Source organism: Hyaena hyaena, unplaced genomic scaffold (assembly GCF_003009895.1).
Source record: "Hyaena hyaena isolate Hyena2069 unplaced genomic scaffold, ASM300989v1 scaffold_25, whole genome shotgun sequence".
Lineage (NCBI taxonomy): Eukaryota > Metazoa > Chordata > Mammalia > Carnivora > Hyaenidae > Hyaena > Hyaena hyaena.
Window position 1 is genome coordinate 5,542,111 of NW_024080657.1, and position 18,645 is coordinate 5,560,755.

At 47.8% G+C, this 18,645-nt stretch overlaps 1 protein-coding gene across 1 annotated transcript in view; it reads right to left on the reverse strand.

Moving 5' to 3' along the window:
- PTPRT (protein tyrosine phosphatase receptor type T) overlaps positions 1-18,645 on the reverse strand; it is an 803,437-nt gene that overhangs the window by 63,446 nt on the left and 721,346 nt on the right. The window contains exon 22 of the mRNA XM_039227066.1: positions 5,942-6,029. Coding sequence (XP_039082997.1) covers positions 5,942-6,029 — 88 coding nt within the window. The remainder of the gene's footprint in view (positions 1-5,941; positions 6,030-18,645) is intronic.

Here is an 18,645-nt window from a genome sequence, read left to right on the forward strand (position 1 = left end):
GCCCTGCACGGAGCCTTTGGGGGGTAGAGGGGCTGGGCATGGCAGGGCGGAGGTCCGGGGGAAGTCAGAGGTACAGTGGCCCACCTGATGCATTTACTGCTTCATCCGAAGCAGGCTGTCTAGCCTACACCCAGTCACTGAGGGAACTTTCTGGAGGCAAGGAGGAGGGTTCCTCATTCAGGTTCCTTTGGCAGCAGAAGCTGAGACTAGGATTTGAGCACAAGTAGTTGGTATGGGAGGTGATCCCGGGCAGGGGAATGGGAAGGACACGGAGAAAGGAAGGACTCTGGTAAGGGGTGTGTTGTCACGAAAGCTGCTGCCGCAGACAGCTGTGGCTTCGCCCTGCTGGGAGCCCCCGTGAGTCTTTCCACCTCAGGACTGTGTGTGGCCAGTGTGCGAGCTGCTCCTGGGGACGGTTTGTGTCCTAGCACTTCTGGCCCGACCTGCAGGCTGGTGGAGGGGGCTCCAGCGGCAAGTCCTCTGAAGAACAAGGGCACCATCGACCTCTGCCCTAGGACCCATTTGTAGGACCCAGGCAAGGGCTGCCCTCAGAGATGCAAAGAAGGGGGAGGCCAAGAGTCGGGAGCACTGGACAAGGCACTCATGGTTTCGTCCCAGCTCCGTCACCACCAGGAATCAGCTGAGAAAAACCTCTGGGTTTGTTGTGAACCTGGGTTCCTCCCTGGATGGGAGACTGGCCTGCCTGAAATGCTCATCCCAGCCTGCCATTTGTTCTGAGCTTGGAGCCCTTAGCATGTCCCCTGCCCCCGTCCCCCACCAAGAGCATGATGTATCTTGATGCAGAAGGACTCCTTGCTAGGGACCATGCGGGACCCTGGCAGCACCAGCCCTGTGCACTGGCTGTGGCTGTCCTACAGACTCTCTGTGTGACCTGGGGCAGGGACTCTACATCTCTGGACCATTGCTCCTCACCTGTGAATTCAAAGGGGCTGGACTAAATCTCAGTGGGGTTTAAAAGTCTCTGTACACAGGATTCAGTTTTCATTCATCTTAATTTGCCCTCTGTGCATGGCGAGAGGAGAAACCGAGGGGCAGAAAGATGAAGTGACCTCGCTAAAGGCCATGCGCCAGGTCAAGGGCAGACTGAGAGCAGAACCCGCCTCTGCCTGACGCCCTGTTTGGTATTCCAGAACACCGGGGCCCAGCGGACTTGCTCTGCAGATTCCCTTGTCCTCTGGCTTCAGGCTGCGTGTGGCCAATGGCAAAGCACCTGCGGAAGACTCGATGAGCAGAGACGCCATCAAGGTGCTCATCTCCTCAGCCCTGTTTGTTGCGGTCACTGAGGGTTGAGGGCCACACCTCTGGTCAGGTCATCTCTCTTTCTGGGGGTGTGGCATCTTCTCCATGGGGGAATTTAGCCTTAAGTACTGCACTGTTCTTTGCCATCTCCCTAGAACTACCTAACACCTTTATACAAAAATCACTTGATTAAATTATCTTCAAATCATCCCCCTTGAGGGTCCCAGCTGTTTTCTGTTGGGTCCCTGACGGATCCCAGAAGGGGAGCCTCATTTGATGACAACGGCAACCCCTGAGCTCACTTCCTTTCCTCAGTGTAACTTCTTTTCAGCAGCCCAGGAAGCCCCCGCCAGAACTTCCTCATGGGAATGCTTTGGTATTCTAGAAATTTGCCCCTGTCCACGGTTTCTGTCCAGAGCTGCTTGAGAGCAAAGGATTCTTTGTTCTGTTTCCCCATTCATTTCCTTCCCTTTCGCTTCCTTGCCACTTCACCCCTTAGAAGGCCCACTCTCTCTGTTACTAAATTCTGAACAGCCTCATTTGGAAGAAAGGGCTTATTTAGCCAAGGCTTCTCTTTCATTGTTTCCTTTGCAGGCAGTGCCCTCCCTCCCTCTCTTCCCTCTTTAATCTTTTCTGTCCTCCTGGCCTGGGCCTTTGTCCTCCACTCCAGCCTCCCAGAGCTCTAGGCTCCTTAAGATGCTAATCACAACCGGTTTTCTTCTTGTGCCAAGAATATTTCTATTTATCAAACCACGGCAGACTTTGCCTTTGGGACAGACACATACAAGGGCAGGAACACTTTCCGGTCCTCCGGGCTGTTTCTCTTTTTACCTTCCACGTTTCAATTCCAGGACTCTTTCTTTGCTCGGTTCCCCGGTATGTCGTCCAGGGCTTTGGAACACACAGGTTGCCTGATACCATCTCCTTTTGTACTGAGTGCAGACCTGCTCTGGCCACAGTGTGCTGTAGAATTACTGACCCTTGAGTTGGAAAGGAGATTCAGGTTTGTTCGAGCCCGTTAAGGTGGTATCGTTAGGTGTCTGAATTCCCCCTGCCTCCTCTGGGTTCCACCGGAAGCAGGTGTGGGAAGAGGGTTCCAGCACAAAGTTTATAAAGGAGCAGAGGCAGCAGTGGGGAGGGGGCAGTGAGATGGCTGAGAAGGCAGCCCCCCCCCCCCCCAAGGAGGAGTTTTCAAGTTGGTTCCTGCGGTGGGCAGCTGCCCCCCAGGCCCTGTGGGGTTTCTGGAAAAGGTATAGAACACAGCCTCCGTGGGATGGTGAGGAGCTGGGCTATTTCACGGGCTAGGGAGAGACTGCCCTGTGCACAGAGGATTTTGCCCCAGTTTTGGAGCACGTCCTCAGGCGAAGAGAGGGAGACAGGGCAGCATGAAGGGGAATCAAGTGAGGCGCCCAGGGCACATACTTCAAGGGGATGCTCGGTCTCAGGGTCCTGCAGCTGATGGTGGCATCTCCTCGAATGCTGCATGGGGGCTGCCTCCCCTGCTCACCCTGGTCTTGGCCCAGGATGCCAGACCACCTGCTGGTGAGGCCGTGGGGTGTGGGTGGGACATGTGCTGATAGCATCTTCTGCACCCCCAGTGATGGAGTTTAATCCCCTTCACTGTTTTCCCTTGTTACCTGGAATCCTGTGTCTAAGACGCAGCTCTCACAGAGGACAGGACTGTTCTCTTTCTGCCCTTTCCTGTGTCCTGTGTTTCTGGCCCCACCCAGGCCCAGGTGTCTTCCTTACTGGCAAGTCATCAGGCCCCATGTTGTCCTATTCCAGACTTTCTCCCTCCATCCTTCCTGCATATTTTCTATTTTACCTGAGAGGCCAGAATGGAGAGGGCCATGGCTCAAGCCCTTTGGGGTTCTGCAGAGAATCTACTTGCCAACATTAAGATCCTACTTACTGAGTCCCAACTGGATGCCAGGTTTGGGGACATAGAAGCATAAGACAATCATCCAACTGCTGTCGCAGAGCATCTATTTCAGCGAGGAAAATAGCCAGTCAATGGATAGTCATCCACATGTCTCTCAAACCACAGTGATGATGAGAAGACATGCATTGTGCTCAAGGAGTGAATAATGAATAATGAGGTTGTGATCAAATTTGAAGGGTCAGAAGAATTCCCTGAGGAAATGATGAACAGTTGGATCTGAAGAATAAGTAGAACTTAGTAGAGCAAAGAGAGGAGAGAAGGGCACTTTGAAAGAGAAAACAGAATGTGCAAAGAGCTCGTGGCACAAATGAGCACAGAAAGCTCAAGGGGCTGAATGAAGTATGGCTTAATTGAGGAGACTGTGATAGAGAACATACAGTTCGAAATGGGAGTAGAGAGGTGGCTCAGGGCCTTTGGATAGGAAGTGCTCAGAAATGAAGAAAAGAGGGGCATCTGAGTGGCAAAGTTGGTTAAACATCTGACTTTAGCTCAGGTCATGATCTTATGGCTCATGAGTTCGAGCCCCACATTGGACTCAGCTGACAGCTCAGAGCCTGGAGCCTGCTTCCAATTCTGTGTGTCTCTCTCTTTCTGCCCCTTCCCTGCTCACACTCTGTCTCTCTCTCTCAAAAATAAATAAACATTAGAAAATAAAAAAAAATTAAAATGAAGGAAAGACATTTGAAGAGTTTTCAGTAGGAAAATGACAGCATCCAATTCACATTTTGAGGGGGTCCCTCTGGCTTCTGCTGGAGATCAGATAGGTGGGAGTTGGGGGTCAGATTAGATATGCAGCATCAGGAAGAAGGCTTGGGCAGAGTTCAGGTGGGGGAGGACAATGGCACAGCCAAGGTGCTGGGTGCCAAGGACGAGGAGGGAAGTCTGGAAGACACACAGCTTGGCTTGGCTTCCCATCCTCAGCCTCCACAGGCTTTCGCCTGGATGCCGGGCCCAGTCTGGATATTCTTGCCTCTCAGGGAGACAGGGTCTCTCACTGTGTTCTAGTCATTTATCTTTTTCTTGTCTGTACACCTCGAGAGGAAGACGCTGTACCCACTTTACAGAGAGAAGGCCAAGGTTTGGCACGGTCATCTAAGGTTTTGCAGCCTATAATTTAGCGAACCCTATCTAAACTCACAGTCTGATGGGGGAAACAGACAAGTGACCAGCTATTTTAGGGCATGGTATGCACGGTGCTCAAGCAGAGGATGGTCAGAGTGAGAAGCTACGTGTACCCAGAATGGGATCCCGGGAATGGAGACTAAGGGCCCAGCACAGGCTTGGCTCAGAGGATGCTCACGCATCATAGGTCTTAATGATACATTTCCTGATTGTTTGAGCATCTCTTTCCAACACTTCACTTGCAAGAAATCTTCCTGCCTCCATTACTATCTTCCAAGAGACAAATTATAAGTGTTTTCTGATTAGTTCTACCATTCATAGCCCATTCCTAAATCAGCACAGGAAACAGCTAAGCTAAAACTTCTGCCTCTTTCTTCCTTTGCAAGCTGCCTGTATCTTATGTATACTTCCTCCAAGTTTTTTTCATAGGCAATGTCTAGACAGTTAAACAAAACAAAACACTGAACTGTGCTAGAAATAATTTGTTATTCAGGGTCCTTTACTCCCTCCCTTTTGTGGCTAGATTGGGTTATCCTGAGAGTTAAGACCAGAAATGCTATACATGCAATCAGTGAGATGTTAAAAGAGTCAGGTTGACTACACCATGGGAGACAAAGGCTGTTACAGACTCTTGTTCTAGTCAGAGCATGTGGTCCACATTCTGTATGAGGTAACTTTGTCCTCTCTGTATTTATGTTGCTTTGAAGGCTGTACGTACCAATATTTGGCAGAGATAAAACTGTGTGTGACCTGTGCATGGTGTGAAGCTCCACTACAGTATCTCTCTCCCTCACCTTCTGGCACTGAATATTATGCACAGTCACACACAAGTAATGTCACTATCCCTGTTCAGGCCTCATCATCCTTTGTTAGGACCAGTGCAGTAGCCTCTTGACTGGTCCCTCTGCCTCCAATCGCTCCCAGTCAAATCCACCTTCCCAATCAGCTACCCTCGTGATCTTTCCAAAATGGACATCTGATCAAGTCCACCCCCACCCCCAATCTGGCTTATTCCATGTCCCCAGATTGGGATTCGGTGGTTTCCAGTTAAAAGAAGGTGGAATTATTTATCCACAGCACTCATCAGTGACCTGAGATACTAACTCTATGGCTACGAGTAACGGTGCCAGGCACGGTGCAAGGGTTTATGTAACTTTTTAAAACGACCCTATCTTTATTACTTTTTTTTTTATCATTTTAAAGGTGAAGACACTGAAGCTTCGAGAAGTCAGGTAACGTGTACAGGGCCCCACAGCTGGGGTAGAAGCCCAGGCAGTCTGACTCCAGGGGGCTCTAACTTCCACCAGCACCTTCATCAAACCATGCATCAGAGGTGATGACAGACATGTTAGAGCTCATTGTGGAGCAGAAGGCAAGGACCCTGCATGCCTCTACCTCTGCACAAAACACGCTCCCCTCCTGCAGGCTCAGTGCCACCAAAGGCCTTGGCCCACGCGGGCTCTGATGGCAGGGGCTCACCTTACAATACCTGCCGCCCAGGAAGTGAGGTCTGGCCAAAGTCATGATGCCTTAAACTCTGCCTTTTGTGTGAGCAGAGTAGCCTGGGGCTCCTGTGGGCCCTGAGCTGGCTGCTCCCCAAACCCTCGGGACACTTACAGGATATGATGTTTCCATATCGATTCTTATTGCGATTTTCATCCTCTTTGGCTGTGTCCCATGAAGCTGTCTGCCCCTCCGGCAAGGCCTAAAAGGGAAGGAGACAGTGGTTAGAATAGCCTGAAATAGGGACTTTATCCACGTGCAGCTGAACTGGGCGGAGAAGGTGAGCCACTGGGATGGGTCACTCAGGATAAAGGGCTCTGTGTTCGCAGATATGGCATGGAGGGAACACAGACATGGCCCCTCTGTGGACTTAATCACTCCTTCACTGACTCAAATGCCATTGATGTCTTCTGTGTGTCTTGGGCCCAAATTTGGCCCAGTAGGGGAGTCATTTGTTCATTAACCCATTCATTCGTTCAACAGAGATTTACTGAGTCCCCAGAAGGTGTCTGGCACTGTTCTAGGTACTCAGGATGCAGAGACCCCCTTAAGCTTCCAGTCAACTGGAAGACCTCACAAGTGAAAGAGCAAACATTTAATTTTAGACAGTGGAAAGAGGTAGGAAAAGAATAAAGCAGGCTAAAAGGACAGTGAGGGAAGATGAGAATTTCTTTAGATTATACAGTCTTGGAGGGCTTCTCCGTGAAGGTAACAGTTAACCTAACTCCTTAATGGTGTGAAAAATCCAGTCGTGCCAAGAACAGGATGTGCTTTCCAGGCAGAGGGAACAGCAGGTGCAGAAATGGTAACAAATGACAATATTCAAGGATGAGGCAGGGAAGGTAATGATGGAAGCAACTGGACAGGCTGGGACGGATCAGGTGATATAAGGCATTGTGGTCACCAGTAATGAGTTGGGTATTATCCTAAGTGACATGGGAAAAGCACTGAGGGTTTTGAGCAGTGCAGTTAGTGGATCTGATTTAAATGGGATACATGTATGGGATACAGGTTCTCAGAGGCCTGGGGAGGAAGCAGGGTGATCAGTTAGGAAGTGGTTGCAATAGTCCAGGTAAGAGATGATGGTGCCTTGGACCCTTTACCAGGATGGTGGCAGTGGATGTGGTTAAAAGTGATTATTTTCAGGATGTTCCACTGAATATTGCAGATTTTGATTCCCTCTGAAGCAGACTTGTAAACAAGGATTTGCACATGAGATCTTATCTGGGAGGCAATCCAAAAGAGCATGGGTGGGAGAGCGGGGGAAGTGAGACAATCAAGGGAAGGAGGTCAGTATAGGGCACCTCAACGAGCAGGTCACCACTGTGTACATCCAGGGTTTAATCTCACAGGCCCATCTCATGCTGGAGTATTTGCCCATCAATTCCCATCTACCACTGGTTGAGGACAACTCTCAGGAGATCCCCTGGCACTTCTGCCATGCTCTGCAGGCAAGGTGTGTGTATTCTTTTGCGTTAAGGAAGTCCTTAGGCGAAAAACCACAGGAGCTTCTGGAAGGCAGGCATTGAGTGAGCGTGTGTGGGAACACTGGGTGCAGAGGGGACACGGGCAGGTCACCAACACATCTGCTGTCGGTGTGGACTATGAGGGAAGGGAAGGAGAAGGCTGACTCTCCAACTGCTGGCCTGAAGAACTGCGTGGAGGGCCATGCCATTTGCGGAGATGGAGAAGCAATAGATGGGGAGAAAGAGAGGTGGGGAGGCGGGAATTCTGTGTTCTGTTTTGGGTACACAAAGTGCTCAGAACAGTGGATCACACTTGCTTCTTGAGATGTTCCAAGAACATCTTGCCACCAGGTTTGGGCTGCCTATTCGATATCCAAGCTGAGATGCCGAGAAGGAGGCTAGAAGCAGAGGTTCGCAGTCAGAGTTGGGGGAGAGAGGGACGGGAGGCATCAGTCCAAGAGGAGACAGACAAGTCAACAGCCATGTGGAAGGATCCACAGAGTTATGAGCCAAGTGTTATGGAGACACAGGGGAGGGGGCAGTCACTTATCACACAGGGAAGGAAGATGGGCATTTAAGGGAACAGGAGCCACTTTACAAAGTCTGTAGAAGCATAAAGTCCAGGCTACACTTTGATTTCTGTTCCCATCCTGCACCCTGTGGAGTGGCTGCATGTCCTGCTCCTGCTCGTGGGCGCCGCACTGCCTCTGAGGCTGGGTTTACACTGCCCTCTGTCTACACAGCTCCCTCTCTGCAGTACGCTTCACCAAGTGGGCCACCAAGAAGCCCCACTGGGGAGTGGATTTCCTAATTTTTTTAATGTTTTTATAAGTTTTTTTAATTTTTGAGAGAGACATGAGTGTGACTGGGGGTGAGGCAGAGAGAGAGGGAGACACAGAATCTGAAGCAGGCTCCAGTCTCTGAGCTGTTAGCACAGAGCATGATGTGGAGTTGGAACTCAGCCTTGAGATCATGACTTGAGCCAAAGTGGGAAGCTTAACCAACTGAACCACCCTGGCGCCCCCTAGGGGTAGATTTTCTCTGTGAATCCCTCTGTGATAAAAGCCAATTTGTTCATTCAATTACATCCACCCAAAAGTGGTCTGAAGCCAAGAACAGGATACTCCAAATAGTTTCATAATGATTTTTTGGGGGGGAAATCTGTTGAGTACCTACTTTGTGCTAGGATTTAGGTTACAGTTAGCTTGAGGTTTTGTTATGGCTGTACAGTAGAACCATCTGGGGAAGCTTTAAAAAGCTTCAGCCTATTAAATTCAATCAGACTCTCTGAGGAGGGGACACAGGCGTCAGCAGTGTTTAAACTCCCTGGGTGATTCTAATGTGCAGCCATCATTCTTGGCAACAGTGAATTTACCTGGAGAAACACTTTCCCATGAGTCTCCTCACTAGTTTCTCTTGCTTTGGTTTTGTCGCCTTCAATCCATTCTCCACTGTAATCAGAGAGATCTTTCTAAAATGAGGACGGGGCCCAGGCACCCCCTTTGCCATGATCTTCAGCATACATTCTGAAGACTTTACTACATGGTCCTTATTCACTTCACCCCACATGCCCCTCCAGCCTCATTTCTTGCCCTTATATTAATGTTCCACAGATAAGGAACCAAATGTAATGCCACAGATAATTTCAGGTGTTTAAAACTTCTGAGACTGAATTTATATGTGCTGTTCCCTCCACCCCAATCAGTCTGGTAAACTCCACATACCCTACAAAACCCAGCTCAAGCATCTTCTGTTTTGTGAAACCTTCTTTGCTCACCCTCCCACTACTCTGATTCATCCCTAGCTAGTAAGTCACTTCTATTATCAGATGGGATCCTTTATATCTATTAATTTGAAAATCTAGTCTCTCAACTTGTTGATGGGCTACTCCAGAAAAAGGGCAGTGCCTTGCTCATGTCTGAATGCTGGCCTTATACTTCATATGTACCCGAATCCCCTTTGGAATACATGAACAGACTGGGCAGATGGCTGAAAACATTAGTGGATGAGGTGGTTTCTGCACATTCTCCGGAATCTCAGAGGTGTAAGTGACTTTGAAAATTATCTGCTTGTGTATCCCTCCTCCTAGGCAGCTGATAAGCCAGTGCATAGCATAGCATCTGCTACTTGGATACTCTCAGCGACAGAGAGCTCACTACCCCCTAATGCTTCCTGTCTCACTTTCGGACAGCTTGGACAGTATTTTGTTTCTTCTGCCTCCATGTACTTTGCCCTGTTCCAAAGGGGCCCCATAGCATAAGCATGTACCCTCTGTGCTGTGACACTGCAGAGATATGAAGTAGATCCCTGTCCACCCCCAAAGTCCTTAAATGGCACAATCTGGGAGTCCTCTCAAACTTGCCATGTCCTTCAGGACGCACCCAGCATGCAGATACAATTTGGAAAACCTTAAACTAAACAAAAGCAGTTGTGATGAGTGGCCCTTCTCTGTGGGAAACCATACAGGCCCCTGCCACAGCTCTGGGAGCCTCTGTCTGTGTCCCTTGGTGGGGCTGGGCTAGGGGAAGGTGTGAGCCCAGGGGCTGTGATGCTGTTGACCAAGGTGGAGGAGGCAAGGCCTTACAGAGCCACCCAGGAGTGAGCCTTATGACCCCTTATTGGCTGACTTTGGTCACACATCCATTTCCCTTTTTAGGGAGGTGCGATGTAATAGGGGATAATCTCTTGAAGGAAAAAAAAAGATGAGGGGGTAAAAGTATGAAGGGAGACTCCTCTCTATCTTCAAAGTGAGCCAGCCAAGGGGCATTATTTTTACATTAGCGGCTAGTTACAGTAGATTGACTGGGGAATGGTTGCAGTCATTACGAGCTAATCACATTCTTTTCAGACCAAAATTGCCATCTCATTATATTCATCCATTATCACTCTTGGCTTTCCTCTTCTCCTCTTCTCCTGAGGGTGTGGGCTCTATTTCACACTCTTCTCTGTGTGTGGGTATGTTTCCTACACTTCAACAATGTTACTGTTCTAAGGCAATCATTTTCTTTTCTTCTTTTCTTTTCTCTCCTCCTTCCTCCCTCCCCCTTCCTCCCTTCCTCCCTTCCTTCCTTCCTTCCTTCCTGTCCTAAAGGATGCATTTGGGGATGTCCTCATCCCTGGAGGTCTGAGCTGTGGTATTTGTAGAATCCTCAAAAGTCAGACCTGGAAGGGTCCTTTGAGAAAACTATTGCCTCACTTTAGAGATCAGCCAAGTATAGTCCAGAAACAGAAAACGATTTGCCTAGGAATACAAGCTGAGCGAATCCACCCCTCCTGCCTCCTTCCTGCCCTCCTTCTCTTCCCTCCTTTCCACGGTGACCATCTGGATGTTAGGTCCCCAAAATAATGGCAGTGGTCACGGTGCACAAGATCGCATGAACTTTGTTCTAGTTTTCTAGTTGGAAAGGTGCAGACAATAAACAGACAAGATGATAGCTGTGTAGAACCAGGGCTTTGAAGGCAATAAACAAGGGGCCGGGAGAGACAATAACCAGGAGCAAGGGAGTACTTTAGATTGAGTGGATTGTGCAGGACCCTTCGCAAAGGAGATATTTGAGAAGGAAAGAAACAGCCCCTGACTTCTGGCAGCTGGCCTGGCATGCACAGCTGGACCTTGGTGTGTTACTGCTGAATATAAACAATTTCACAAAATTCCAACGTCAGACAAGGCTTCTCTGAGACCAGGATGGGGCAACAAAAACATGACCACTATGCAGTCATAGCCAAACACAGAAAGGTATGAACACTGTCCAAACCAATATATATATATTGGTGTGTATATATATATATATGTGTGTGTGTGTGTGTGTCTGTATATATATATATAAAAATATATATATATATATAAACACATATGTAAAGATTAAACATCTCCCTATTCTGGCTAATATGTGATTGCTGCTTCTCTGCCACTTACAGCTTTAGCCTCTGTCTGGTGTCCCTTTCTTAGAGTTAAGATTTATTAAGGTCCCCAGTCCTACCACTTCCTGACAACGTCCAATGCAGAACAAAGCCCCAAATCACTGGACACAGCCTACAGCCTAGGAGGCCTTTCTCGCAGCCTCTTCCTGAGATGTCCTGCAGGCTTTAACCCGGCTTGTCCAACTCCAGGTATATTCCTACTTGTCTCTTGTGGATACCTTTGGGTTAAAAACTAAATGATGAGTAGCAACCAGCCATGGCAAGAGCTGGGAAAAGAATATTCCAGGGCTGAGGGAAGAGTGAGTGTAGAGGCCCTGAGATGGAATGAGCTTGGTGTGTTTCAGAACTTGAAGGGGCGCTCCAGGGCCTGGAGGATTAGAGCAAGCAAGTGGTGCATAATGTGGATGGTGAGGGTGTAGTGCAAAATGGCGGTCAGTGATTCTGGCACCCAGCCAAGAATGTTTTTCTTCTAAGTCAATGAAAATGCTTTGGACACTTTTTAAGATGAGGAGACTGAACCAGTACCAGCAGCATGGTGAGTGGCTAAGAGCTCTTGTGTCTTGAACTCCCTCTTCATCGTTGCTCACAGGCTCCACAGACTTTGGGATAAAATTATTATCTGGTGCCTGCTCCAGACTAACTCTCCCTGTGGCTGCAACCCGCTAACCCACCTATCCATCCTCGTTCCCAGCCGTGGAGCTCAGTAAGCCAGACACTCCGTGTACCTATAGAGACCCTGGGGTGGGGGTGGAGGTGTCACAGGCTTCTTAGGCCCTGCTGTGCTCAGTCAGTTCATAGGCTTGTATAACCTACCTCAGTTTCCCCACTTGCTACTTCATTCCCTGCTCTAACTAAGAATTGCCCCTGATGCCTGGCTGGTTCCTTCTACCTGTTGGTTTGGCCTCCTGAGATATGAGGGCCTTTCTGGAGCTTGCCATCCTTCTTTAGATACTCTTCATGGTACCTAAGCCTCTTGGAGTTATGCCCAAATAGTGAGAGGTCAGAACACAGAACTCCCAAGAGCAACTCACCTCCAACCCAAGGTTGAGAGTGTCCTGGTCCATTTCATTTACCTGTTCACCCACTATCCTCAGCAGATTCTGTCACTTATGATTTCCCTATTCCTCCTTTTGGCTTGACTATATTCCTGGAGATAATTGGATATCATACGCCCTGGGGTACAGCAAAACCCGGCTCAGGGAATGCTGACCAGGCAGTTCCTGGCTGATGCCTCAGGGCACAGCCCAGGGCCTCCTTCCTGCCTGATCAGTACAGCAGCCAGGATTTCTCTGCATCCCTGCCCACCACAGCATTCTCTCGATGCAGGAAAGACTCCAGAGAGTCTTTACCAAGGAGGCACCATCTTACCTAGGTCTTTCATTCATTTATCTTGTTAAGAATACCTCTTGCCCACCCACTGCATGTGAGTCAGGGAAATGGCAGGGCTTTGCAAAAGGCAGATGGACTAGCATGAATATTCCATCACTCCCAGTCTCAATAAACTTTTCTAAAAATTGAGTCAATAGTACACCGTTCACAGCCCTGCCATATTTCTGAGCCTGACCTCTGGGCTGGGTGGCTCAGTGGGTGGGAATGGCTGCCTTGCAGGGGCTGGACCTGCTTTCACACTGCGGAAAAGAGAAAGTGGCTATTTCTCTGCTCAGTGCTGAGAACAGGAAGCACAAAGAATGGTTTGTAGCCTACCGTGCAAAGAAAAAAAATTTCCCCCTTCAGATTAGGGGTGGGGGAAAGGTTTGATTATATTGGGCACCATGGGGATTTTTTTTTGCCCATGGAACTTTAAAAAATTTTTTTTAAATGTTTTATTCATTTCTGAGAGAGAAAGGGAGAAACAGCACGAGCAGGGGAGAGTCAGAGAGAGAGGGAAACACAGAATCCGAAGCAGGCTCCGCACTCTGAGCTGTCAGCACAGAGCCTGACACGGGGCTTGAACCCACGAACTGTGAAATCATGGCCTGAGCTGAAGTCAAACGCTTAACCAACTGAGCTATCCAGGTGCACGCCCCCCACCCTGCCATGGGACTCTCATATATCTGGTTGTTTACACGACTCTGTGCATTTATAAAATTCATAGAAACGTACACCCCCCCCAATGGATTTTATAGCATGTAAATTTAAAAAAATGAAAAACAAATACACCCTATAGAGTTCTGTGATGATTAGAAACTACCCAAAATAACCGTGGTGGGATCCTAACATCATGCCTGGCACACAGTAGGTGTCTGGAGACTCTTCTATCCCAGTCTTGCCCAAGGATGTGTTCTTAAATGCCTGTGGCTGACTTTCAGAATTTACTCTCTGCTTCCCTTTGATCAGAAACATCCAGTTTACTGTCACAAAGACCAAATATGGGGGCTCCTTACAACATCCATCCTGGTTTGCCTTGGACCAAAGACCCCCCGAGATGTAAGACTTTCAATTTAAAACTGGGACCATCCTGGGGCGCCTGGGTGGCTCATTCAGTTAAGCATCTAATTCTTGATACTGGCTCAGGTCATGATCTCATGGTTCATGAGTTCAAGCCCCACGTTGGGCTCTGTGCCGACAGTATGGAGCCTGCTTGGGATTCTCTCTCCCTCTCTTTCTGCCTCTACCCCATGTGTTCTTGCTCGCTCTCTCTCAAAATAAATAAACTTAAAAAAAAAAAAAAAAGAAACTTGGACCATCGTGGACAAACCAGAACAAATCATTCACCCTAGAAACAGGTAAGAGTGGGGCACCTGGGTGGCTCAGCTGGCTAAGCTTCTGACTTCAGCTCAGGTCATGATCTCCCATTTTGTGAGTTTGGGCCCCACGTTGGGGCTCTGTGCTGACAGCTCAGGGCCTGGAGCCTGCTTCAGATTCTGTATCTCCCTCTCTCTGACCCTCCCCTGCTCGTGCTTTGTCTCTCTGTCTTTCTAAAAAATAAATAAATGTTAAAAACTTAAAAAAATAAAAAAGAAACAGGTAAGAATGAGTATTCAAGAAGTGAGAAAGAGTTTTATGAGCTGTTGGAAGCCTAAGGTCTTGTCTTAAATGAGGTCCATGAGTTCAGTAAACACCCACATTTACTGAGGTCCACAGCTAACTGGTAGACGAAAAGGGCCACTGTGGATGGCTATACTGGTTATGCACAATGCAAGAGCATCACATCTAAGGAAGCATAATCCATCAGGGAGGCATGATAAATTTCTGGGTATATTATGAACAGGTATTTTAAGACAGGTGCACCTTTTGCTATTTCACTTTAAGGAGCTGCATGAATTAGGAGTGGCCCTGGCAGAGGCCAAGCTTGCAACAAAAGCTTCTTTCTGTGCTGAAAACCACATGCCGTAGGGATTATAAATGTGGATAGAGAAGGCAGGAGAGGATGACTAATGACATCTACTCAGAGTGGTATCAGGAGAGCAAATATTATTGTGACCATGTCACTAAATACACAGTAATTTATGAGTTCCGCTGGGGAAGCTGAGTAGAAAATCAGATGGCAGCAAGATGGGGGTATCTGTCTGTGACAGGAGCTTTGATCAAGGTGGAACAGGAGAGTACACGTGTATCCGTGGGTAGAGTCACAAAGCACCATTTAAAAAGCCACCTCCAAAAAACTACAAGGTCTCTTTTAAGTACAAATTTTAGGGCAGTGGGTCTCAAACTTTGGCAGTGATTCAAATCTCCTTACAGAATTTGGCCAAATGCAGAGGGCTGGGTCCTGTCCCGTGTCAATGAGCCTGTGTCTTAATGTTCTTTACCAACTCTCCAGGCGATTCTGACACACATCACAGTTTGAGAACCACTGTCTTAGGCAGTTAGGTAAATGGAAACAACATGTTCCTGGGGAAGAGTCAACTTAAATTTTGGAGCAGATACTCAGTGTACCTGTAGAGACAGCCCAGAGATGTGTGAGTCTTTCTACATTGGTGTCTTTCTTTAAGCAATCCTGCTTTTTTTTTTTTTTTCCCTGGATGGAACTATTCTTAATTATAAACATTTCTGCCAGCACTCTGTAATGCCATTAAGTTAATATTTAGTATTTATATACTATTTTGCAGATGCTTCAGGGAAGAGAGATGAGTAAGACCCTGTCCCTGCCTTCATGAAGCCTATATTCTGACAGAGAAGCTCACATTAGGGTCCCTCTTTCCCTCCCAGCTCTGAGACTATGATCTGGGGGGAATCCCTGCATCCCATTCTAGGCTACAGACTGGTGGACCCCTCCATACACTGTATCTGTCTTCACGCATGAGCTTCTGGGTGCTGCCTCTGGGCCAACAGCTCTCCCTGAAACAAAGTCAGCCAGAGTTGAGGGGGGAGGAGAGGCTGTTCAACTACTGCTTTGTTAGTTCTGTCCAGGAACACTAGTCAAAGGGTGTAAAATCCCTCTGTATCTCCCCAACTGGCTTCGCTTTTATTTCCTTTTTTCACAGGCAAGCAACTATGTTTCCCTTCTAAGAAGTGGTTTGCAACATTTCAGTGATTTGTTTCTAGCCCCTGAGCATAAGATTCTCTCTGCAGCCCATGCTTTTCCTCTACCCAGCCTTTTTCTACTCTTCGTCAACTCAGTGTCTCATCTTTTGTAAAGATTCTAGTTGATCTTGGCAGTGATAACTGACAAAAAGCAAAAATAATACCACCACTATCACCACCCACACACATTCTGGATGGCTCTTACACAGGTGCTACAAAGCATTTTAACTAGCGTTTGTACTGAGACCACGATCTTCCTTTAGAGTAGGGTCTTTTATTTCCTTTGTTGAGCTTTCTTTAGATCTCTAGGTCTCCAAACAGTATAAGGTACACAGTAGGTACTCAGTAAGTGTTTCTGGCCAAATGAAGTAGAAGCATATGCCATCGTGCTTCAGGAGTCCTCGCTGTGCAGTCAAATATTTCACAGGAGATGAGATGGGGACCCAGGGATGGAGCAATCTTGTCCAAGACCACCCAGCATGTGAGAAACAGACTGAAAACCAGGTCTTGACTCTTAGTCAAGGGAATTTTTCTCTGGTACCATCTGAAAATTGCTCACTTGGTAGGGGAGGGCTCTCGTATCAAATACAGAAAATACTGCTTTTTGGGTTACAAACAGAATTATAAGTAGAAAAATAAAAAGAAGCTCAAAGGAAAATACTGCATTAATAGTCTCTCCTACATGAGCTTTTTTGCTACTAGAAAATCTTTCAAGTCTGAATCCACATGGGTTACTGATATCTTTGGGCCACCCTCTGCAAATGGCCCATTTTCTCCTTAGTTTAACCCATGGGGAGTGGAGTGAAATGAGCAGGTGGAGTCCAAGTCTTCCTATTTTGGTTATTATGAGTTCCCACAGTTGGAGAACAGCCATGGTTTTCCCATTCATGCCCTGAGGCACCTGCTGCTAACTCCCTAGGCCCTTTCCCAGAATCTCTCACTCCTGAACTGTGAGGAGATGGACCAGAATCTCTCAGGAATCACCTGTGGTGGGATGCTCTGTGAGTAACCTCACCAACCGAGGACAGAAAAAGTCGTGAAGGTCTATTCTGCCTCCATTCGGGTGCTCTGAGCAGACAAGGGGCACTGGGGTGTCCTGAAACTCTATGGTTATGCCCCATTGGAAGGCTGCCTGCCACTGTCATCCACAGATGACTAGCAGACACATGACACATGACACATGACAACACAGACGCCATGCACACGGCGTGTCTGCCCCGAGATGGAGAATGAACAAATGTTTGCTCTTCATTAGGCTGTATCCTATTCCTCACAGCTGTTCCTTGTTGCCTTAAATAGTCTTAATGGGGCTGTAATAACCAGATACCTTCTGGTCACCCTACTGGGCTCATCATTCATTACGATGACAGAATTCCTGGGTTGGGCTGGATTAATAGGCTTCCCTTCTCTCCATGACAAAGATACCCCTTCTGTTGTCCCTCATCTTGCTTGAGCCTGCTGCTCTTCTGGCCATGATGATGCCTGCGCTTTAGGCAACTCTTCTCTCCAGCCAACATCTCTTAGTATTTGTTAGTGTGCTAAGGCTTTTTTTTTTTGAAGAAGACTCTGTAGTCCAAGATCATGAGTAGAAGCCCCTTAGCTTCAATGTGGCTGTGTTCTATCATCTCTGTGAGAGGTTATCACATGCCCCATGGCATCGGATATGACCAGCTGCCGGGAGAGTAGGTGAGGTGATGGGTCTGGGGGCACAGGCAAAGCATGCTCTGGGGACTCCAAGGGGTCTCCTTAGGCCAGTGTCCCTCAACTCTGAGAGCATGTTATAGTTACCTGGAGAGTTCAGAAAATAGAGATCTCTGGATCCCACCTCTAGGAATTCTAATTTAATTAGTATGAAGGACAGCCTAGGCATTGGTGTTTTTAAAACTTCCTTAGGTAATTCTAATGTGTGGCCAAGACTGAAAACCTCCAGACCTCTTACTTGTATTGCAGGTGAGGCTAATTAGCCTTCGGTCTCCTTGAGTTCCTAGGAATCCAGGGCCCCTGGTCAACCATGGTTGCCCGGACTTGAGATGTAACTATGGGGGTAGTTGTTCCAGAAAGGGGTCTTGGCCTGGACAATTAGTTTCTACTTAGGTTTACAAAATATGTGGGACGTAAGCATTGTTTGGATCACTCTGACCAACCCCTTTTCCTCATAAATATGGAAATGGAGACCCAGAGAAGGAGAATGACCTGCCCAAGGTCACTCAGATACTTAATTAAAGAGATAGGACTTGAATCCAAGCATTTTCCTTATTAATTATTAATTCAGGATGATTCATATATGACTTCAAGTCATTAAACTTAAAATATATATTGAAAGAGTCAAGTTTACATGCCAAAGAGCATGAGCTGATTTTATGTCTGTACAGGAGAGAATGTGTGTGGGCTTGTCTGGGCTCTGGGCCTGGTCTCCTGACTTGAGCAATTCCATCTTTTCCTTCAATTACTGTCCCACCGCCTACCTGCCGCTGGTCTCTCTGCTCTGATCGATTCCAGTTAGTTACATCGAGAATGTGAATTCAACTTTAAAAAATGCTGCTCCCTTCTATGGCTCTGCATGGCCCCTAGAATAGAATCCAAACTCCTTACCCTGGAAAATCTCCCCTTGCTTCCCCACCCTAGCCCACTCCTATTGACAGTTATAGCCCCATCTCCCTCTGTGCTCTGTGTGCCGAAGTTGGTGGACCAAGCTGCTTCTGGTTGTCTTAATTCAACCAGCTATGCACACCTCCTTGCCATAGACTGTTCTAGTCCCTCTGCCCAGAACACCCTTCCCTGCTTTCATTTGATGATTCTTATTTCTCAAGCTTTGGTTTAGGCTTTATGTGTTCAAGAAAGCCAATGGCCATCCATCCCCAGGCTAGGTTTAATGCACACCACCTCTAAGGGTTCCCACAGCACTCCACTGTGATGTTTTCCCAAGATACTGAAGTGATCAGCTCATCTACCTGTGTCTATGAAGCG